Genomic DNA, 23,786 nt, shown 5'->3' with positions numbered 1-23,786 from the left:
TCCTCCAAGAATTTGTCCAGACCGAAGGGGTCCTCCTCGAACTGGACGGGCCCCTCGCGCCTCTGCCCATGATCAGCACCCGAGAACTCCTTGTCGGGAACAAACCTGAAATAGCGAACCGCGATTTTCACTTTACAAAATTTGTTTGCGGGAAGCATTTGCGGTCCTGCGAAGATACACTTTCAAGTTTTCAAACTAAAACTTCCAAGCTAGCGATAGAATCAGAGCTTTGAAATATAATTGTCCCCTCTAAGCCCGTTTCTGCATGCCTGAGCTTATCACATTAAACCATACTATGAGTTAAGCTCATCTGATAAAGCGACTCCCTTAAAATGAAAAATTAGTTTTGTAATTAGTGCGACTGCAGGAATTAGAGCATGTGTTATACATGCCACCAAACTAAATATGTACAGATGTGGATGTGTGACTTTTAGGCCGATCACACTTTAATAAAATTCTATTTCTTTATAATGTGCTTTATAATTAGACCTATATTTTAGGGGTGTCAAAATTACTGCATTAAAGTTCATTTAACACCATTATTATTATTATTATTATTATTATTATTTTTTGGGACATTTCCTGTACTGGGAGAATTCCAGTCACAACACAGCCGACACATTTTTATCAAAATTTAGCAGTAATAAATTTTATAATAATGCATATATTTGTTGAGAGTGGTGTCAAGTTGTATTTTATAATTTTAAAAATGTGCGGAATTTCACAAGTTACTTTATGTTAAAGATTAGATAGCTCTTAATATGAAAGGAAAAATGCGCTGAGCTGCCATCTAGTGGCAGAAAAATGAACTCAACACAAATCAACATCACACTCGTTTTTATGGTACAGTACATCTTTTTAATTTTAACGCAATTTTATGAAATTACTGGACCAATGACTAAAAGATGTGGCCATATTTATATTTAACATTTTTTTACACTTATGTTAAGAGGATAAAAACTTGGAAAAAATATTTTATGCATATATTTATTTTTATAATATTTATTTTATATTTTATTTATTTTATTGTACATTTAGAGCAGATGCAAAATGTGTGATTAATCGTGAGTTAACTATTCACGCTAAAAATATTTTATCGCCCGATACCCCTAATACACACACACACACACATATATATATATATATATATATATATATATTTAAAATTGCTATTTCTCGTAGGAAAAAAAAACAAAAACAAAAAAACTTTATTTCTAGTGCTGTAACAGATTAACGACCTTCCAATTCATTTCAAATGGGAATACTGATTTGATAAATAGATTAAGTTACGATATTGGTCATAGAACAAATTAAAGTCATAGTTTGCAATCATTACTGTTGCAAAACTCATTTACATAATTTCCAAATACCTGTTGTTTTGCATGAGTGTGTCAAAGTCATCAGCGTAGGCGTCCTTGTCGCTGGCTTTGCTGGGTCGGTAGATGTTGGAGGCCATGTCTCTGCTGCCGCGGAAAGGCTGGTCGTACACGTTGTACGTCTCGTCCTCACCGCCGGCAAAGCCGCTATCCATTCCCTGGGAGAGACGAGGAAAGATGACTTAAGACGCCTCAGGCTTAAAAAAATAAAAAATAAAAACAGCGTCTTTCAAACTGATTCTAATATGCTGGAAGGCAGAGCAAAAATCAATAATAGGATTTCAGTTTTGACACTCACTTTACTCTGGTTGAAAAGTCGCTGGTCATACTGGGCCTCGCTGGAGGTTCGAGGGTTGGGCACACCCAGAGCGATGAGTTCACTAATGTCTCGGTCCTGGTCCCTCTGCAGTTTGGATCTGGAATAAAAAAAAAAAAAGAATATGAATTTGTGATTGCATGTGAAATCCAAGTTTCTATATCGACGAGTGAAGGTGGACCTTTTATCGGGAGCGGCCCTGGAAATGTTTCTGTCGTGTTGTCTCTCCTTCCTTCTGTCGTGGCGGATCTCGTCACGCTCCCGTGACTCGCCGTCCTCGCCACCTTGACCTCAACATAGAAGAGAAACAGAACATCTTAAAGAAAAAAAAAAAAGGATTTGAACGTTTTAAAAGATCCAGAAATACAACTTGGGTGCTCCTGGTAGGTACACATCCCACCTTTGTCCCCGTGACTTTTAATTCCTGCTCGGCGATCTCGGGCCATTTGGGCCAACTCCCTAAGTTTCTCCTCTTTCTTTTCTTTCTCCTTCTGGGCCATCTTCTTCTCCACCTGGGCTCGCATCTCCACCGCCTCTCGGGCCTATAAACACAACCCAGATTTCATGTAAACATGTCAAAGTCCATATACTGTAATAATATAACATCTGTATCAGTGGAGGTACCGAACCCCAACTAGTTTTCTTTGTCCATGTTTGCCCACCCATTTTTTTTTTTTCACTTTCAAATTCAAGACGTGTAAGGTTTATTTTTCATCAAATCTGGCTATCTTCACCTTGAATTCACTAAGTGTTGTGCTCTTGTATTCCTATGCCGCTTAAGGAAGTGTTGTAGTTTTGCTAGATAGCTCAAGTGTGCTGAACAAAAATTGCTCAAATCTATATTTATAGAGCACTTGAAAACAACCACTGCTGTTTTCTTAAACTGGAACCTAGGAGCAGCAGATACAATGAAAACTAAAAAAATCCCAGAATGGAACTCTGTGGAACACCATATGTTTCGTTTTACATGTGAATTCATGTTGCACATATTAGCCAAACCCCTGAGACTGACAATTTCGAGTAAGATTGTGAACATGAAATATGTGGACATATTCCACGTAAATATTTAAAATAAAAGAAATCTCTGAACCCAAAATACAACCATTACAAGATTGTCAGCGAATGATTTAAAAGGCCCATGCGTAAGATTACTTTTCTATCAGCGATGTAGAGCGCCTCAGCCAGCTTGGCGAAGTTTTCATTGATGTGAACTGTTTGCAGCCCCCTGCCGTCAGCCGCAAGACGCTTGTCTAGAGGGATGGTGTAACCCTGAAACAAAAGACAACAAACAGTGACCAGTCAACAAAGAGGCAGAGGGTGAGACATTTAATAATACAAATATGAATTTGGTGGTACATTACCTTAGCGTTCTTCCAGTTGGAGATGCACGGAGGAATCTTCCACTCCTGCTGTTCCTTCACTGTCATCTAAAAACAAAAAGGAGGAAAGAAACGTTTATTTGACAAACTGAAAACTCAATTCATTTTGTTTCAAATAGAGAGTGACTATGATACCGAGCACTCGCTGAAATTCCAACAGTACCTTTCTGCTTGGCGAATGCATGACAGGTGCTGGCGGCGACGGAGGTCCACGGGGAATCTTCTTGTTGATCCTGTAACACGTTTCTTCTTAATCAAATTTTCCAAGATTAAGAAGATTGTTCAAAAGCAGTTACTGAGATGGCAATGATTACTTAAAACGCGGCGGTTCCATGGGGTCTTTCTGCATTTCCACCATGCGGATGACTCTTTGTTTGGCTCCAGAGTTGAAAGCCACTCCCTGCTGGGACGGGGTGTACCTGATGGACAGACAGAAGTAGGTAACTAATTTAGAGACGAGGAAATGTTCGATTTACATCATTATTATTGCATTCTTGAAACTACATGCTGATGAGCAGTTAAAAATGACATCTATATATTTATGGTGTCTTTTTGTCTTCTGATTGGCCAAACTCTGGACGGGCCTGCCACCTAATTAAGTTTTACAGGAGTGTATATTTTTGATGCATTACACGTTTTACACATTCAAACTTCTTTCCCATATGAGAATCATTTTGATACCTGATGTACTGTGCTGGGGCTTGTTTGTCTGCTGCTCGCACAGGCATGGCAGCGGCGATCTTTTGTGACACCTGCTTGCTGAGGGCAGCACGAGTCTTCTCAGTAAGCTAAAAGAATGACACACAAAATCAAAATGTCAACACGTGTCGTTTCACTACTTTATAAGAATGGACATTATGAATTCATATAATTATGATTTAACTGCTGCATTAGCATTACACTAGCGTGTTCTGATGTACAGTGTCTTCGGTCGGTGTCATAAAAGTAAAAGTATTTTCTTTAACAACTTAATATTTTACCTCTTGAACAGCTTCTTCATCAGGCTTCCTCAATTCTGGGGTCTCGTCATTCATAACCTCTTTTGGAAGTAGATCTGTATATTTACTGAAGATCACCTACAATAACGAAAACGCACAAAAAATGACCATAAATACATTTTGCCATGCATTTTCTTACTGAAAAACAAGTAAGTCAAGCCTAACTCTTTTCATCTCTGGGTTTGTATTTTTTAATTGTGCGTTTGCAAAAAGTTTGCATTTTGTCTAGAGACCTTTTCCTTGCTTTGTCCTTGTCTTGCGATGGCGTCGTATTTGACTTTTCCCTCCGCATCCACCTGCATGGTTAACGCATTGGAGGTTTTCTTTTGCCGACCCATCTCCAGAGGAAACTGAGCCACATGGATCTCTGGAAAAGCTCCCCCATCTCCAAAGTCCTAAAGGGAAAAAAAAAACATTAACACAGAGCAACTGAACTTCCACAAACAGATAATATTGATCTGTGTGGGTCTTTTTAATGGTTTAAATGCACAATTACTTGTTTTTTAATCAACCCATATAGTGAATCTTGATCCTTACCTCAAGAACGCGAGGCACCCATCCATTTCTATGTCCGTAAGGTGGTGGTTCTCTTCGGGAAGCAACCAAGGCAGTTGAGAACGACTTTTGGGCACGAAGTCTGTCCTCTGCTTCAAGCTGGTCTTGTGACAGCTGAGTGGGCGCCGGTAAAAAGCTACACACAAAATAAGATATAATATCGAAGTTACTTGGATCTTGTGCTAAAAAAAAATGTAGCTCATGTAAATGATGAAATATTTACAAATATAACATGCCGCGTCGGTGACTTATATCGTAAACATGACGGCCTGCTATGCTATCGTTAGCCTCGCGATTGAAACAAAACTAACAGCAGTTCGTATGTGGTTACCAATGACGCATCGAATCACTTGAAAATTTCGTACGCGCTGCGTCGATTTGATACAACACACAGAAAATGCATTTTGTTCAAAATGGCATCAACTAAACACACAAAAGGCCTTGCCGCGATGCTTACCTCACCAGAGACATCTTGCTCTCGTCTTCCTGAGCAACCTACTTCCGCTTTCTTCTTCGTTGGTAGTTACTGTGGCAACTAGCATCCATTCAGTTGAAACACTCACACCTGCTGGTGAAAGAGAGCAACTACACTGTTACGCCATTTGGTATTTGGGTTATCACAGTGATATTATGGTGGTATCATACCACCATTCCAAAACTATCCAGTTTTACCTAATTGTTTGAAATTTATTTATTAAAAATATATCTTTGTTTATCTTGCCATATCTGCAACGTATAGTGAGTGACGTATGGTGACAGGAAAAACAATAATATGGTGTCCCATTACATACAGTCGTACATTACAGTACTTTGATTTAATCAGTTTTCACAGGTGGAAAAACAAGTGCAGACGTGCAAAAAAAAAAGAAAAAAGAAAAAAAACACTGGTAAAAGCTCAAAAAGCTCCTTGCACACTTCCCATTTTATTAACGTGCTTTGTGCTTGTATTGATTAGAAGCGCATATTGTAAGAAATAGTGCTAGCTAAGAATGGCAAATGGTGAGATTTAAAAATGGGTCTTCAGTAGGGACTTCAGTGACCTCTTAATAACACCAAAAGAGCCCAGACTGACGCTATGAAAGTGCGGACGAAAGACTGCTGGATATAAATGATTAAAATTTCACCTAAGTTATAAATGGTAGTTCGTGCTTCTGTTAGTGTTTGGAACTTGAAAGCCTTGACTAAACACTACTGCTAGCTTTAGCTTTGCTAACATTGTGAACTGAGTAATAAAACAAACAAACAACAACAACAACAATAAAAGCTAAATTAGCTCTCTTGGATTTGTTTGTTTGTTTGTTTTCCAGATTCGGCAAATGATTTTGGACACCAGAAGCTCATGTTTTGTTTTTTGTTTTTTTTAAAGTTAGCACAACAACAAATTTGCTATATGTGATTATACTGCAGCTCATGAGGACAAGCAGTCTATAAAATAGATGAATCTTATGCACATTATTGATTGAAAATGTGCAGTTCGAACACTTCCACACTTCACTTTCTGCCCACCATGCAGCTAATTTGTCAAATTTTAGAATGACTGTGGCCTTTTCTCTTCAGTAAATATTTAACAGCAAATTTCAATTATTAATGTGGTGGAAACGAAAAGGACATGTCAAGGTATATTATTCATTGTGCTGTGGCAGAGTCTTCACAGGACAATGAATCTAATTGTGGGGAATTACTTCTCATCCATACCCATTTAATAGATGAAACTGTGGTTCTCACCATCATTGTGACCGCTATTGTCTCTGTGCACGTATCGTAGGCGTGCTCGAATCATGAATGAATTAGATCTAGTCTTGGGGATCATCATCACCGGCATCATTTCCATCACCGTCTTCATTAATACATCTCTGCCTAAATGACATTGCCTTCCCCTTGTCTGCACCCACAGTAGCTCCACTTAAGAGGCATTAAGCGGTCTTAATACTATTTAACTTGCATGACTGATGGAGTGTTTTGAGACACCTCGGGAAACGGAGCGCCATTTTCAGACTGGTATGTGTTCTTTGGGATGAATATACATTTTTGAAATGATTATCTTGTTTTTTTTTTAAATGGGAAGTCGTCCCCAAAAAATCCCCAAAGTCTACATATGACATTCTGATTAACATTGTGTTTGTAGAATTTGAATTAAGCAACAAAATGCACCTTTTTTTTTTGTTTTCATTTCATGGGGCGGACATTTTGCCGCTTGCTGTTGACTGAAAAAGACATCACGGACCAATCACAGCTCACCTGTTTTCTAAGTTTGGTCATGTGACAAGCTGAGCCGTGATAGGTCGTCACCTGACCCTTGAGCAAGTGTGATGTTTTCAGCAAGTGGCAAAATGGCTGCCATAACTTTGGTTAATTTGTATGTTTTGTTGGGAAAAATTTATATCCATAAATGTAAATGCCTAAACTTGAAAACTTTATTCTAATGATTTATGATTGAAATTGACAATTATTTTACGTCTCTTAAATTTGTAACGAACTATAAATGTAATTTGATCATTAATGTCTGTGCAGAATTATTATGAATAAATAAATAAATACATAAATAAATAATAAGTAAACATAATTGAGGGTTATTATTTATGTTTTTTTCTGTTTTTAATGTATTTTTTTCCCCTATGGGATTCATGTAAATTGTATTGACTGGTATTTGTATTATTCATCTATGTTTGATAAATGTAAACAATAATAATAAAAAAACAAATAAAATGGCTGCCAGGAGATGGACGAAACAGGTGGATTTTGCTGCTTTATTCATATTCCACAAATGCAATTTTCATCATTATACTGTGTTTTAAATTAACTAATAGATGAGTTTGATGTTCAGTGTAAAATATTCCTTTGTGTCATGAAACATACATACCATAATAGACCGAGTTGATGTATAAGCTAATGTACATTCCAATCTACAAATTTTGGTCTTTCTGCTCATACTCCCAGTAAACACTTGAGTAAACACCCACACGGCTTCATGATAAACTCATCATTTGCGTGAGCTGTGGAAATGAAATGAAACTTCACTTCTTTGCCAATTCGATTGTTTCCAAGATAAGCTCTGTCAAAAATGATTCATGTCAGGATTATTAACAGGTAAGCGCCGAGAAAAGGCGAGAAGAGCGAGCTGGAGCCTTGTAGCCACTCATGGGGATCAAATAGGAAATGAAAACAACTCCAAGTGGGCCAGCAGGCAGTTTCCAGGCTGGTGAAATCACATACACGTTCACATTCATGCATAATAACCATAAACACCTCACATATACGTAGAAACTGAGCTAGTGGAGCGAACGCTTATTACAAGAGGCACGGCATGTTGAAGCAAGTGATGCAATCCCACAGTGACACGTTCCTCATTACGTGTCGCACTGCAGTCTTTCACCTGATGCGATGATCTCATAATGCTTCCTTACCGTACGCGTGCTACGTTTTTCCTTCCTGTCAAACATGGTTATGCGGCGAACGTCAGAAGCTTTGTGCTGCGCAGCTGTTCAGTTTCTACACAAAGACCAAATGGAACGGAAACAAACAGACATGGAGCATTGCAGTAGGCGATATTTGTCTTGTGTTGATATTTTATTGAGAATACATAGATTTGACCCAAAAAACACGAGCACCACCAAACCAAGTCACAAAGTGCGTTTTTTGTCCTTTAAACTCGCCTATAAAAAAGTGGGCAGGGTTTGTACTCTAATCCGGTGCTCCTGGACCAGAGACCCTGCCGGCTTGAATGACTCCCCCTCTGCCAGCACCAGGATGGAGTCCAGAGGAAGCGAGCCAAACAAGGTCACTAAAAGTCAGGGACAATTTTTACGATCAAAATTCTCCGCAAATGGAGCGTTCAATTTATAGGGAGGGTCAAGAACTGTAGGTGCTGAGCAAGATTTGAGTCAAGTAACAACAACAATCTACTTTTCTTGTGTCATCAAACTGCCCTGTCAATCTAAACAGACAGAGGTTTGAGCTAGCAAAACTTTACGACTCTTATCGACATTTAGTGCTGGAAGTCAACTAATCGCGTGTTTTACACGTCTCTGACGAATTTTTTGACACCAGTAAGGCGACACAGGTTTCATACGTCGGCACGGGTCTGAGAGTACTAAAAAATGGGAACAGCAGCTAGCTAGCTCCGCATAGGGAGTTTCAGCTAGACCGATCTCTGCTAGTCTTGAAAGATTTATGACCAGCGGGACTTTGGGAATGGAGGTAAAGAGGAAGGGCAGCGTCGCAATGTGAAGCTCCATTTTCATTGTCAAATGTTATGTGTGGACAACAACTGTGTGCGAACAAAAACATTATGCATAATTGAATTTGTATGATATGACACACACCAACAACATGACACTCGTGTTGCTAAAACTTTACGACATTAACGTCAGTGGACTTAAGGCATGCAAATATGGAAACAGTTTAGAAAAAGTAAGAATAGTATAATAGAAACACAAAAGATTTGCTGAATTTCTTTGAGCCGGTCTATAATGTTGCTCTTAACAACACAAGGTCAGCTCTTACAAGGACAATCTCTATTATTTAGCGCCATCTAGTGGTGAACTTATCGCATGCAACAATTCTGATGTGAGACCAATTATTATTTGAGCGAGCAAGCAAACAGCATGGCGATCAGGAGCTAGTGGGAGCGACAAGAGTAGTTAGCGAGAACTAGCTGGAGTGGCTAATGCTAAGCTAGCAAGAGCAAAGCTGAGGTAAACAAGCATTATTGGAATTAATTGTGGGTTTTTAAAATGAATAAATTATTAGTTCATCATTAGATGGCGCTAAATAATACACACTCTCCCTTTAAAGTGAAATATGCTGAGTTATATTTTGGTTTTTATTCGTTTCTATGATGGTCTGTCAAAATGTCTTTACATGAAAACATGCCGCATCAAGTTTGGGGACTGCTGGACTGCATTGAAAAATAAAAAAAAATAAAAAAAATCAATTATGTTGTCGACTTGACGTTCAGCACAATAGTGTTGACTGAAAAAAAAAATGTTAGTCATTCAACACTAGGCCTATTTGGAGAAGGGCCCAAAGTGCACAGGAGCCTACTTCATTCACAAGACTATGTGCCACAATGACACACCCCCACCACTCCCACATCAACAACTTCACAAAGCAATCAAGTGAGTGCCACTTATCACAAGCTAACCCTGTTTGCTAACGCTAATCTGTTTATTAAAGAAAAAAAAGACTCAATGTAGCTCTGCTCATCAGGGATTTACTGCAATAGCTTCTCAATGATAGTGCCAGAATGTTTGAGACATTGTAATCCGGTGTCCAGACTTTGGCTGTCCTTAACTCATTCACTGTCATTGACGGAAAAAAACGTCAAATGATGCATTTTTTTTTCTTCTGGTCTGGCAATGAATGTGTTAATAAATAACTAAAAAAAATAATCAAAGTGGCCCTTGCAGCTTTCTATTTTTCTGTATGTGGCCCTCAGAGGAAAAAGTTCGGACATCCCTGCTGTACATTATATCAACAATTTATAATTGCTTCATTGATTTTTACCATGTTTAACTCATTCACTGCCATTGACGTAAAAAGACGTCAAATGATGCATTTTTTTGCTGGTCTGGCAATGAATGCGTTAAATGTTGCTCTGGATCTTTGCCCAGCCCAGCTGATCATGTCATGGGCAGAGAAACTATAGGTGGGGGCGGATATGATGTGAATTAATCCGGCTGGAAGTGCAGAAAGACTAACTCAGACAAATTTTCAGAAATAGGCGGACACTCAATGAAAAGTCAATTTGATGTCTCCTTTCATGATGCTCTATAGGTTCTGTTTTGGCCACTAGATGGCAGAAACACATAAATATGGCCTCTCTGATTGACAGGAAATCCCAATCCATTCTGCTTTCACAAGATACCTGCCAGTATTTGCATATACAACACGGAATCTAATTTGCATGAAAAAGACACTGCATCATCTGCATGATGCTGTATCTTTGTATGCATGCGTATGCTTCTTTAGTGTGGGTGCGTTTGAGTGCGAGGCTGTGTGAGAGCAGGAGAAAGCATTAGCAGTCTACGCTTGATAGAGCCAGCGCTGGCCGGTCGGGGCCGCTTTGCATCAGCAAGCGAGCTGTCTGACATATTATTTTCACCTCTGGGTTTTGGACTTTATCCAACCCGAATAGTGCATTCAAGGTGGTTCAACACCATCAACATGAGAGTTCAAATCGCTGGACCAGAAGTGATTAATGAATTAACTTAAAATGGCTTTGTTGTCCTTTGAGAGCTCGATGTGAGGGTAAATACGCAGCCAGGCTTATTCAAAATGCTCATACATGAACTTCACTTTGATGTAATTACTCGGGCCTGCCGCGTGTGCTTACAGTAGATAAAGCCCGTTTCATGCTGTGTTCATGCCTTTCATCGCTACAAACCGCAGCTCTGAATTCTGCTGCGACCTTGAGAGCGGGGAAAAGGACGTCACGGCATCGCCGGAAGGAGAAGCGACGTCGCACACCTCCTAATCTCCGGAGGCCGTTGCTCGATGAGGGATGCTGATAGCGAGCGTCTTCCAGCAGCGCAGATACGAATCGCTCCAAATTTGAGTCCTCGAAGTCAGGCGAAGGATTTGAACACGCGCTACCTCATTTTCTGCCCCGTTTCGCGTTCAATAAACGTAACGTAACTGAGTTGGAGCAGTCGATACGGCACGCGGGGCTCACTCGGTTGAACTACATTTTTGTTGTATCTGTTAATAGATCTGATTGGAAGGGTCGCTCACCTCACATTTGATCTGTGTGAAGAGGACATCTGAAGATAGAAACTGATGGAGTGTTTACTCAAGGCAACTAAGTCAATCACAGGCAAACACAATAGCTATATGCAAAGATTCCTGCCTGTCGCCTTTTGGAAGCTGCCATTCCGACTGCAGCCCCAAGCCACAACACGACTTTGTTTTTTATTTTTTTGGTGGGGTGGGCACAAACCCCTGTGCTTTCATCTCCATGCAAACCTGAGGCGTCCCACCATCAAATCCACACATCTCTATTTAGAGCATGAGAGTCCAAAAAAAATGTTTCTTTTAGGTTTTTGAAAACTTTTGAGGACAACAACATCCGTGTTCACACAAAACCTTGAAAAACAACTGACAATGATGTAATGCCAGGCCTGAAGTTGTCAATGCCACGCTGTAAAGAAACAAAGCTTGCATGCACAACAACTGCGTGTTCTTGGGGTAATTGTGTTATGATGTTGGTGTCTTATGCTTATGAAGTTACTATGTCCCTGATAAGCGATTATAATTATGCAGGTGAGGGGGGTCATTGTGTTATGGATGTATTATGCTTATGCGGTTACTATGTCCCGTATAAGTTATTATGCTTTTGCAGGTCATGGGTCAATTGTGTTATGGATGTATTATGATTATGCAGTTACCATGTCCCTTATAAGCGATTATGATTATGCAGGTCAGGGGGGTCATTGTGTTATGGATGTATTATACTTATGCAGTTGCCAGTTACTATGTCCCTTACAAGTTTCTATGTTTTTGCAGGTCATGGGGTCATTGTGTTATGGATGTATTATACTCATGCAGTTACTATGTCCCGTATAAGTTATTATGCTTTTGCAGGTCATGGGGTCATTGTGTTATGGATGTATTAAACTCATGCAGTTACTATGTCCCGTATAAGTTATTATGCTTTTGCAGGTCATGGGGTCAGTTGTGTTATGGATGTATTATACTCATGCAGTTACTATGTCCCGTATAAGTTATTATGCTTTTTCAGGTCATGGGGTGAATTGTGTTATGGATGTATTATACTTATGCAGTTTCCAGTTACTATGTCCTTTACAAGTTATTATGCTTTTGCAGGTCAGGGGTTCAATTGTGTTATATATGTATTATGCTTATGCAGTTGCTATGTTCCTTTTGATGAGTATGTGATGATGTATTAGCCTCTTGGGTTGCCATGTTTTATGTAGTTACTATGTTCCTAGATAATGTGATAATGTACTCAGTTGCTATGCAGTTGTGGAAATGTAAAGTATAATGATGTGTGGTTCATTGGCAATTATGAATGTTATGGTAATCCATGGTAATGTGAAAATTGAACATTCACAGTGTGAAAACTACAAGAATAAATTCCATTCCACAACGGCAGAGGTAAGTTTCGATGCAAAACAAACATGTTTCTATTTCTACATTTTTTTTTTTTTTTTTGGTTGAGGCAAAGCAACAAGTACACTGTATAGTTCAAAATTTGAATATGAGAAAAAGCGACTGTGGTTGTGTTGTATATTGTTTTGCCAAAATTGTGTACAGCCAGATGGAGAGAGCATACAGCATCTACCATCATAATGTGGGTCCATGTTTTTTAACATCAGACATGTCAGGATTGATTTTTCTTTTGTTTGCTGCCAACTCATTTACAATTCATTCCTAGTCAAACCCCAAATGGAACTGCCGCAACTGTGTCACCCTTGGTTTTTATCTCACTCTCAGTGGGTGAGCAGCACTGTATGAAAGTAAATTGTAATAAGAATATTCCTGCATACAACAACCCAGGCACTACCAATCTGGGTCCAGGTAACAGGGGACTCGGAAAGATCACAGTCCATGCATTCCATCATATGGCTCACCACTGTGAAGTAGTCATGCATGACAGAAAAATACAAGGAATGAAATTAGCTTACTCTTGTGTGATTTGTCTCCATAGACGTCACTGGCTAAATTGTGCAGCATTTCCATTACAAATGAGGTTGCAGATTAGATTTCATATTAGGGGTCAGCGCTGCTGAACTGTGGAAAGTCATATCAAATGTGGTAACACAATCTGAGACTTCATTATTATTATTATTATTATCATACAAATATCTGAATAATGTGAAACACATTTTGAATAAATTAACATAGTGGAGTTGGTAAACTGAACACTTGACTAAATGTAAAATATACGGTTAAAGGTACACTATGTAGACCCAAACAAGTAAATTTTTGAAGACCTGCAAAACAGCATCCAGCTGATTTGAAAATCATTCCACCTCAGAGTTGTTAAGGGCAGGGACCTATAAGATGCAGTTCTTCATTTAGTGCACTTTTGTAGTGAATAATATGCAAGATCCTTTTAGTACTTTTTTTTTATTATTATTTTTTTGAGTAATTTGTTTGTGCGGCATCCATGAATGGCATATTGTACACCAATGTTGGGACACGTGATTATGCCATTTGAATTCTGCTTGGCAACAAAATAGCATGTCAAGTATGGAAATCTGTTTTGCTAATCAATCAAAATCACAAACATGTGATTTCAGTTTTGAAGTTTTAAACCATAACTATTCAAGATGTTGCCATGGAGGCAAAATGTGGACCCAAGCGAAGTGAAGAATGGAGGCATGACAGGGGAGTAGGAGTCAGTTGGAAAAAAAAAAAGAAGAAAAAAAAAAGAGGAAGAAGGAGGGCGGGATTATTTACAAAAAGGGCAACAAAAAAAAAAAGCATGAGGTATACAGTCCAAACTAACAAACATATTTTAAAGTGAATATTTACGTCATTCTTGTTTACATTTTGATGCAGACCAGCGATCAAAACAACAAAAACAACTTCAACTGGCCAGGGCAAGCTGTATAGAAAACTGATGGATTGATGCTTTTTCAAATGCTAATAACTATCAGAACATCCCGAAAAACAAAAAACAAAAAAAACAACCCTCATGTCTTCAGGATCAGGAACCTTTCCAGCATGTTCTCATTGCTTGTGATGTCTGATTCCATTGACTTCCATCAGATGCGAACACAACCACTTTATGTTCCCATGTGACCCATGCTCACCCGTGTCGCGTTCACAAAACTACGTCTGTCTTTTTGGGGGAATAGAAACCACTTGACATTGACTCAACTGAACCCGCTACCCGTGCTGGATTGAAGTGTTTTTGGCAGAGTGAGCGGTGTTTCAAGGTTATGGCCAGAGATGCAGTGGAACGTAAGGCAGCCTGTAATGAGTGTTTTCCTTTGGGATGGACGGTGACTTTGTACATGGCAGGTGATTTTTAGGCCTCGGGCTAGAGAGGAAGGATTATAGACCCTTCTGTCATTTCGGAGTAAAGAATTTAGATTGATGCACCGCACAGCACAAATTTCTCTTATGAATGTCTCCATCCATCTTTCATTCATGTGACAAGTCTTAATCCCCTTTGGGTTGTTCTACTCAGAACTACATCTAGCTTTCTATTTTTTTCTGAGCACAATGCGCAATTAATGCATGTAGTTATTGCTTCTGACTTATAATCATATAACATGCCATGTACACAAAAAAACAACCCCAAAGTTATAAGTCTCAACTTCATTGCCTTCAGCAACACAGATTGTTTGAGGTACAACACTCCTCTAAAAGGTATGCTGCAGATAATGACAGTAAACTAACAGTGTGTACGAGAAGTAATCACACTTTGACGTTCTGGCCTTAATAAGTAATAAAACACTTCATCAGACTCCACATTTGATGCTAAAGCAATAAGTAGCATTGCACGCTCATCCCTGTAATTAACGTCAGACCTGAACGCTGCTAGAGAAAGATAGATCGGAGGAAGAAGAAGAAAGAAGAGGAAATGAGCAGCTACAATGCCTGATTACAAGGTTGGGTGAAGTAGCTTGTTTGGGAGATAGCGAAAATAATACAAGAGTCGGTCTTTCCGGTTGGTTGGGAGGAAATCATTGGTCGCTTCAGTCATCAGTTAATAGTTTACCTGACACGGAAGCAGTAATTCACAAGACTGTAATAACTATATTTGTTGACTAGGGTGACTATACGTCTCGTTTTAACTGAGACAGTCCTGGGTGTTACATATATGGGGTATGGATGTGGTGGATGGACCCAAAAGGCGGAGAAATACGGCAGTGAGACAAACAGGAAGGACAATATAAGGAACTTTATTTGCAGTGACTATATAAAAGACTGGATGGAACGTGAGAAGACTTGCCATGATGACTGGACTGAATGTGGACAGACTTGGCAGGACAGACGACAGGACGTGGACAGACTTGGCAGGACAGACTTGGTAGGACGAAAGAGACACTGGGCTTGGAGGTGAGACAACTTGGCCAGACGTAGAGAAACTTGGCCAGACGTAGAGAAACTTGGCCAGACGTAGAGAAACTTGACCAGACGTAGAGAAACTTGACCAGACGTAGAGAAACTTGACCAGACGTAGAGAAACTTGACCAGACGTAGAGAAACTTGACCAGACGTAGAGAAACTTGACCAGACGTAGAGAAACTTGGCCAGACGTAGAAAAACTTGGCCAGACGTAGAAAAACTTGGCCAGACGTAGAAAAACTTGGCCAGACGTAGAAAAACTTGGCCAGACGTAGAAAAACTTGGCCAGACGTAGAGAAACTTGACCAGACGTAGAGAAACTTGACCAGACGTAGAGAAACTTGACCAGACGTAGAGAAACTTGACCAGACGTAGAGAAACTTGACCAGACGTAGAGAAACTTGACCAGACGTAGAGAAACTTGACCAGACGTAGAGAAACTTGGCCAGACGTAGAAAAACTTGGCCAGACGTAGAAAAACTTGGCCAGACGTAGAAAAACTTGGCCAGACGTAGAAAAACTTGGCCAGACGTAGAAAAACTTGGCCAGACGTAGAAAAACTTGGCCAGACGTAGAAAAACTTGGCCAGACGTAGAAAAACTGGGCCAGACGTAGAAAAACTGGGCCAGACGTAGAAAAACTGGACCAGACGTAGACAAACTGGACCAGACGTAGACAAACTGGACCAGACGTAGACAAACTGGACCAGACGTAGACAAACTTGACCAGACGTAGACAAACTTGACCAGACGTAGACAAACTTGACCAGACGTAGACAAACTGGACCAGACGTAGACAAACTGGACCAGACGTAGAGAAACTGGACCAGACGTAGAGAAACTGGACCAGACGTAGAGAAACTGGACCAGACGTAGTAGCGATCAATCCAGCTTAGCACACCTCAACTGGACAAGACAAGACAAGTCAAGACAATGCTCCCACGACACGTGAACAAACACCACTCATTAAATGCAACACTAACGAGACACTAACAAGACACCTGGGAAACACAGCAGGCAGAGGGCACTAATTATCAACACATACGGGGAGACAGAAACAGAAAAAAACAACAAAAACACCCAAAACTAAACCAAACCCAACCCCCCAAAACCGAAACATGACACTGGCTTTGAGACTTGAGTTACAAATCCCGGTGGATTTCGCCAACCTATTGTTTATGCTCGGTCTTTAGGACCGGGCAAAAAAAAGTTAGAAAATCGTGAGTGTATTAGCTTGTTTAGCACCGTTGAACTGACAACCAAGATAACATTTAGCATTAGCTATAGCAATAACACACACACAAAAAAAAAAAACAGTCAACAGATTGACGACCGATTAAATTTGTTATAAATAGTTCCAGGTGAGAATTTGTTGTATATCTGATTTTTTTTTTTTTCAAATATTTTAAAATTTTCATGTGGTCGTGTTGGTGGCTTAAGATGCGCATTATGGTACATTACAGTTCAGCCCATGGTAAATCATCCGGGCTAAATCCCAGTGTGCAATTTTTCGAAAAAAATAAAATAAAATAAAATAAAAATAAAAATAAATAAATAAATAAATTAATTAATAATAAATAAATAAAAATAACAAATAAACATAAAACATTAACAACAATACAATGACAATAATTCAACATTTTTGTCATTCAACGTAGCCTTAAAAAAAAAAAAAAAAAAAAAAAAAAAGAAAGTGTAAAGTATATTTGATGTTTGTTATTCTGACCACTCTGCGTGATAAGGCCCATGCAGCTGAGATCAATAAGTGGACTAAGGGGGCTGTTTTGATTTTTAACTTTGGACTCTTTCAAATGTTACAAACGCTTCTTCTTTACAAAGGTTGAATCCAGTCAAGTGGACCATTCTCGTTTGTTAAAGATTTTTCACATTTAATCCAAAATGCTTCTTCAGTTCTAAATTATTAAAGTGTGGGGTGTCTCATATGTCCCTGGAGAGTTATTGTTGCCCAGGAATGGCTGGTAAACGACCGTCATGAGGACTGCCAATCCTCAGGAAGCTGTTGACATTGTTATAAGCAGACGATAAGGCGATAACCCAAACCGACTGCCTCTCAAGCTTAACATCGACTTATTTCACACCTCATTGAAAATCAAGCGATCCTCTCCATCCGGAATTTGGACATCTCTGTGGAAGGCCCCTTCATTTTAAGATGCAAATGAGCTGCTGATTCGAAATCCGAAAGAAGCTACTCTGCGATTTTGAGCCATATTGTGCATTAACAGCATTGCTGAATTTATTTGTCAGGATTTTTGTCTGAGGGTGTCTGAGTGGGTTTGAAATTGATTTGTTATGAAAATCCTTCAGAGTTTCTTTAACAAATACGCCACATGATAAGGGCCATTGATGTGGTCTGAGAATTCTTGATAATTGATATTCGTACTCACCAGGCTGAGTGTTTTTTTTTTCCTGTTCCATTATGTTTTGCTCTAATTTCATTTTCTAATGTTTCCCACAGTTACCTGTGGATAAGAGGAAGAGGTTGAGTGGCTTCATTAATTACAGCCCTCTAGGTGATAGGTAGATCGGTGCAGTAAGAAGAGAAGAGACACAGGAAGTGGCTTTTGCTGATGGAGCACATTAGGAAACAAGATCATTTCCTGTATTCACATATTCGCCCTGGAGTTCTAATGATGACTTAAAATTATGACTGTCAAACAAATGAGACTTTCCAGCTACCTTGCTCAACACCAGGAGCAATTCTCCTTTATCTTTTTCTTTAACGTAGCTTGTTCTTACTAGGGTGAGCTGGAGCGGTCGCCAGCCAAAAGCGGGGCCATTGTTGACAACAGTCACATTACCTCATTTTTTTTTACCCCGTATTTAGGCTAAGTCTTGCTAAGGCCCGTTGTGATTGGGTCCCTTACATTTCTTTTTGGTTTCTTTGGGCACATTTGTGACCCCGATAAAGATGAATCAAGCACAGGAAGAACATCTAAAGTCCACAGAGACTAGGGTACGTTCGTCTCTTCCTGTTGTCAATGGATGGCCATATTTTTAGCAAGTGCTATGATGCAAAGCCTCGAGAAAAAAAAAATACATGGACTGAGAAAGACTAGTCTGTCCTGACTAGTGTTAATTTTATCAGTCATTTTTACATTGAACTCATTTGCTCCCAATTACTTATGTTTTTTTTTTTAATGTTTTAAGTGTCCCAAAGACGTATTTAGATGTTTTTTTTTTATGCTAAATAATAATGCATTCAAACTGATCAACAACATTAACTCATGAACAGAATATAAAAAAAACAACAACTTTAACCTGCAAAACAAAAATATAAAATAATTTGTGCTGGTTTTTTTTTTTTTTTTGCTGCGTGCAAAGCGCGCATGCTCAGTGCAAACAAAACCCCTACACCACCGAGCGAATGCTCCCTGTGCACACTCTGCCAATAATGAGAGCTCCACTGCCCCCTAATGTAGTGGAGGCGCAATTGCAATTTATTCTAGGACAGTAAAAAAATAAAAATAAAATAAAATAAATACTAATAAATAAATAAAAAAGCATGTTCCCCGAGGTCAAACGCACCCCCCTTGATGGAGCCTCGCTCCCCCCTGGGGCGCCCCACTATTTGAGAAGCACTGGCATAAAGAAATATACTATCAACAATCCATATTGTTGCATAATGGTAAGAACACAGATACATTTATCAAGTCAGAGCTGGTACTTTTTTTTTTACTTCACTGAACTTAACAAGGAAATGAGATACTTGTCAATGCTTACTGAGGCAATCGCTTAAAAAAATAAAAAATAAAACAAAACAAAACAAAACACCAGTAGCATGGAGCCCCCAAAGCTCAGGTGCATTTCATGTACAAAACAAGTTTTGATCGACGTGATGCCTTTTCTTGCCTCTTCTATTTCTGAAGCTTGAATCTGAAAAATGAACAGGCTTTCCCACACAGTTCTATTACTGCCTGATTTTTTATTTTTTTTTCTGTTTACTGGTACATAAAAATTTCCTTGTTGTTTCTCACGAAGCTCAACACTCTAAAAACTAAAGGGCTGCTGATCAATGGAATCTAAATTCTAGTGAGGATTATAATAGAGACATTAGGGTCTATTGATTAGAGTTGAAAGTGGCTGCTGCAGTACGAACGGAAAGTCGATAGAAAGCTGACAGTCCGCAGACCCCCCAGTACGACACAGAGGGAATTTACTGTAAATGTCAAGAACACACTTCATTACTGGTGAAGTTGAAAATATTATTTGGCTTGACTTCATTTGATTGTAAAGGAATTGCTTTGGATAGCTTGCTCTCTTCTCTGCTTCAAATTCCTCAATGCATCCAGTTCTCCTCCTCTTCATAAGCCCTCAAGCATCGGGACACCCTAGTTCACTGACATCATACATAAATTTAGCACATTCTTACATTACCATTTATTGCGACCTGCTAAAAATGACAAACAGGGGTTTGGATTTCACTGATGCCTTTGGTAGCATTCTTTTTTTTTTTTTACACTTTGTAGCAATGAAGCTCACATATCCGACTAGTAATGGAATTTTCGGCTCTTTTTGGTGAGCCGATTCATTTGGATCGGCTCTCAAACGGCTCTTTTAACTTTTCTTTTAAATATTTACCATACATTTACAAATATACAAATATTTACCATACAACGCACACACGCAAACGCACACAAACACAAAAAAATAAAATATATATATATATATATATATATATATATATATATATATATATATATATATATATATATATATATATATATATATATATATATATATATATATATATATATATCCAATACATTTTGATAAATTACTAGGTGAACTAAATATTGCACTCTACTGACTGCAAAGAGCAACAATTATCAAGCAAAGAAAATGATTTTTTCCCCTCATTTTATTGAACAAATTAATAGGCTCTATACAATAAACAAGAAACAAAATGAAAACCAACAACAATCAAAATAACAAAAAAAAAAAAATAGTGAGTAGTAATTTAACTGCAACAGCAGCAGCCGACCAAAACAAACATTAGGATAAAAGACCTTACTTTATTTTAAATTTGCATTAAAAAAACAAAAAAAACAAAAACAAAAAAACAACAACTTGGATGGGCTGATCTGGCTCCTTCTCTTATCTGACTTTAATCAATTAAAATGTCTCCAAATTTTGGTTCATCTTGTACAAACCGCGTTTGTGTGTCGTCCTTTCCTCTCCTGTTTTCTCCTCCTCCTGTCTCTCTCTGTTTGCGGCTGCGCAGACGAGGCGGAGCATGTGCTCCCGTGCAGTGCCACCTCCCCCACCCCTTCCTCCTCCCCCTCCCTCTCCGAGCACGGCAGACTGAGACACTGTCAAACCTCGCTTCATACGTGAAAAAGAGAGAGCGACATAGGTATTCTTCGTACCAGCTCGTTCGCGACCGACACATCACTATCTCCGACATTATCAGAGTAAAGCTCATGATATTGTAAAATAATGCTAATCTGTGCTAACTCTGCTTGTCTTTTCCCTCTGACATGCTTCAGCAGCCGCTTTAAAGTGCTTATTTCGCTCTGAAACTTTGCTTTTGCTGCCAAGTCATTGGCAGCGAAACTCTATTGTGAAGGTAGTCATTATTTATTATTATTATGTAAATCAGCTCCAGCGCTACATAACAGCGGGGTGGCAATGCAGAAAGGCTTGCTCACAGGCACATTTTCTGAAACACGTAGATAACAAAAAAAATTTTACTTGTGTAATTTCACACTTGATGGGAGGGCAGGCACTGCAGAGACCCGACCTTTGTGTACTAACAACAAAGTTAATTTTCCATAATATGTCCCTCTTTCGGTCCCCACAGTTTAAAGAATTTAATTAATGGGTATTGAAGTTTTTACTACCACTGTATTTGCTTATCTTTCCAGTACACTAATTGAAACTTTTGCAGAAGTGTGTTGTGCAGCATTCAGCCACTCACTCACACAAATGAAACCACTGTCAGTTTATATACTTCAATGTTTCAACAACTATAGCAAATAGCAATTACAGCAAATCTGCATACACAATCTATAATTATTATCTCTTCATTAAGATAACACATCTTTTCAATGTAATGTAGTCTGTCTAATAAGAGATAACAGACAGTAATGCAACAATCAGCAACCGGCAGTCATTAAGCAGACAATGAAGGGAGCAAAAATTGAGCCAACCATCTTTATCGCCGGGCAGCACATTTCTCATCCACATCCTCTGCTGCCAGTCATCCAAACTATAATTAACTGCTCAAAATTGCCCCTCAACAGTTCCCTCAAAGAAAATCTGAGATTTGGTTTCACTTTGGGGGTGGATCATAAAAATAATCTGGATCTACTGTAGGTGTAAGCATCCTAAGGGCAAACAATGAAAGGTAGCCTGAAGACACACAAAAAAACCCTTGACAGGAAAAAGGAATTAAAACTTCACAAATGTTTACATAGTTTGCCGCGGGTTGAAAAGAATGGGCTGGATTCACTGCCGCCTATGAAAGGCAAGCACAAATTGGGATTTTTTTTTTTTTTTACATCTTTACAGTTAAATAGTGTCCAGCGTGGGGATTATGTCAGAATCTGTGGTGCCTAGAACCGGACCAGAAGCCAGTCATACACATTTATCATTTGTGGGCTCATATAACAGCTATCATACATTTTGAGCAACGACAGAATCAATCAAGCTATCACGACAAAACTCTGAATACTGGATGTAGTGTAAGCAGGATAGTGATAGGGCTCTGCAATTAATCGGAATTCTATTACAATTATTACACTCCAGAATTACAAAATATGCATAATCGTAAAAATAATTTATATATTTATATATATACTAATTTTTTAGGTGTTTCAATGTATACATTTAAACCATTTTTTTAATATTAAAATAACAAATTTAATAATTTTTTTCTCATCCAAAAGGAATTTTCATTAGTGTTTCAAAGAATTTTATTTGTCATATATATATATATATATATATATATATATATATATATATATATATATATATATAGTTTTTTTTCTATATGTATATTTTTTTACTTTTAAACATTTTCTTGTTTTGTTACAAAAAATAAATGATCATTCTACTACACAGTGCACTTCAAGTTTTTGCCAACATAAATAAATAATAATAATAATAATAATAATAATAATAATAAATATTATTATAAAAAAAAAAATCTGTTTGGTCCAAAAGGTAAATTCTATTATTTTAATTGGTCTTAATATTTTAAATGTGAAAACATTTTCTTGTTTTGTACCAAAAAAAATAATCTTTTGTATAATCATGATTTCAATTATTGCCAAAATAATCGTGACTATTATTTTTTTCCATAATCGAGCAGCCCTAGATAGTAATACCGCAATCTAGAATCTACAAAATTTATTTACAAATTATTTCCCACTAGAGGGCACGTGAAAGGCTGCTCGTCATTTGTCTTATTGTTCATCATTAGCACAAAGCAATAAATAATGCTTCCTCGCGCATTAGAATAACATCACATACTTACCAGTCTCATGCCTTGGTGAACTGAAGCTCTTGGTTGTGAATATACAGCTGTATTTATGACACCCCCTGCCGTTTATGAACTCTGTCGCGCTTCTTGATGTATGAGTTTACTCCATCGCAGAAGGGACTCAAGTATTTGTAATTTCCTCTTGGGTAGTTTTTGCATAATCCGGCTAACAAGCAAATGCTCACTCTCACATGACTCGTTGAAATGAAAACAAATCTTTCCATTTCGGAATGAGCAAAAATTCTGAATACACAAAAGTATAAACAACATGATACAGTGTAGATAAACACTAGAATAGGTGTAACCAGCACCAACAGGAAACATGGCGTCGAGTAGAACGACGAACCAACAAGGACTGAAAGAAAGCAGAGAAATACACACAAACTGATGAGACAACGAGAAACACCTGGACAAGACACAGGTGGCTGAGGGAGTTGACACAAGAAACCGGTTGACGAGCAAAAGTGGACTCAACCAAACGTAATGAGACAGACAGACAGACAGAAAACGACATAAGTACACGAACATTTCAATTTAGTTAAATTTCGTACACAAACTATGGCAGCGTACTGTATACACCAGGGGTGTCAAACATACGGCCCCGCGGGCCGGATCA

At 38.5% G+C, this 23,786-nt stretch overlaps 1 protein-coding gene across 2 annotated transcripts in view; it reads right to left on the bottom strand.

The window, feature by feature from the left end:
* snw1 (SNW domain containing 1) overlaps positions 1-23,368 on the bottom strand; it is a 23,603-nt gene extending 235 nt beyond the window's left edge. The window contains exons 1-15 of one of the 2 annotated variants that reach the window (XM_077511272.1): positions 23,165-23,368; positions 5,082-5,192; positions 4,607-4,760; positions 4,303-4,464; positions 4,052-4,147; positions 3,753-3,859; positions 3,386-3,490; positions 3,235-3,304; positions 3,054-3,119; positions 2,845-2,961; positions 2,093-2,234; positions 1,874-1,982; positions 1,675-1,792; positions 1,371-1,534; positions 1-105 (exon numbers count right to left, since the gene is read on the bottom strand). The exon at positions 1-105 is cut by the window's left edge and continues 235 nt beyond it. In XM_077511272.1, coding sequence (XP_077367398.1) covers positions 1-105; positions 1,371-1,534; positions 1,675-1,792; positions 1,874-1,982; positions 2,093-2,234; positions 2,845-2,961; positions 3,054-3,119; positions 3,235-3,304; positions 3,386-3,490; positions 3,753-3,859; positions 4,052-4,147; positions 4,303-4,464; positions 4,607-4,760; positions 5,082-5,095 — 1,529 coding nt within the window. In that variant the 5' untranslated portion in view covers positions 5,096-5,192; positions 23,165-23,368. The remainder of the gene's footprint in view (positions 106-1,370; positions 1,535-1,674; positions 1,793-1,873; positions 1,983-2,092; positions 2,235-2,844; positions 2,962-3,053; positions 3,120-3,234; positions 3,305-3,385; positions 3,491-3,752; positions 3,860-4,051; positions 4,148-4,302; positions 4,465-4,606; positions 4,761-5,081; positions 5,193-23,164) is intronic. The other variant, XM_077511273.1, reaches the window with a different exon arrangement.
* Positions 23,369-23,786: the final 418 nt, after the last annotated feature.

This window comes from Festucalex cinctus, chromosome 21 (assembly GCF_051991245.1).
Source record: "Festucalex cinctus isolate MCC-2025b chromosome 21, RoL_Fcin_1.0, whole genome shotgun sequence".
NCBI lineage: Eukaryota > Metazoa > Chordata > Actinopteri > Syngnathiformes > Syngnathidae > Festucalex > Festucalex cinctus.
This window is presented reverse-complemented; position numbering and strand designations above follow the sequence as displayed.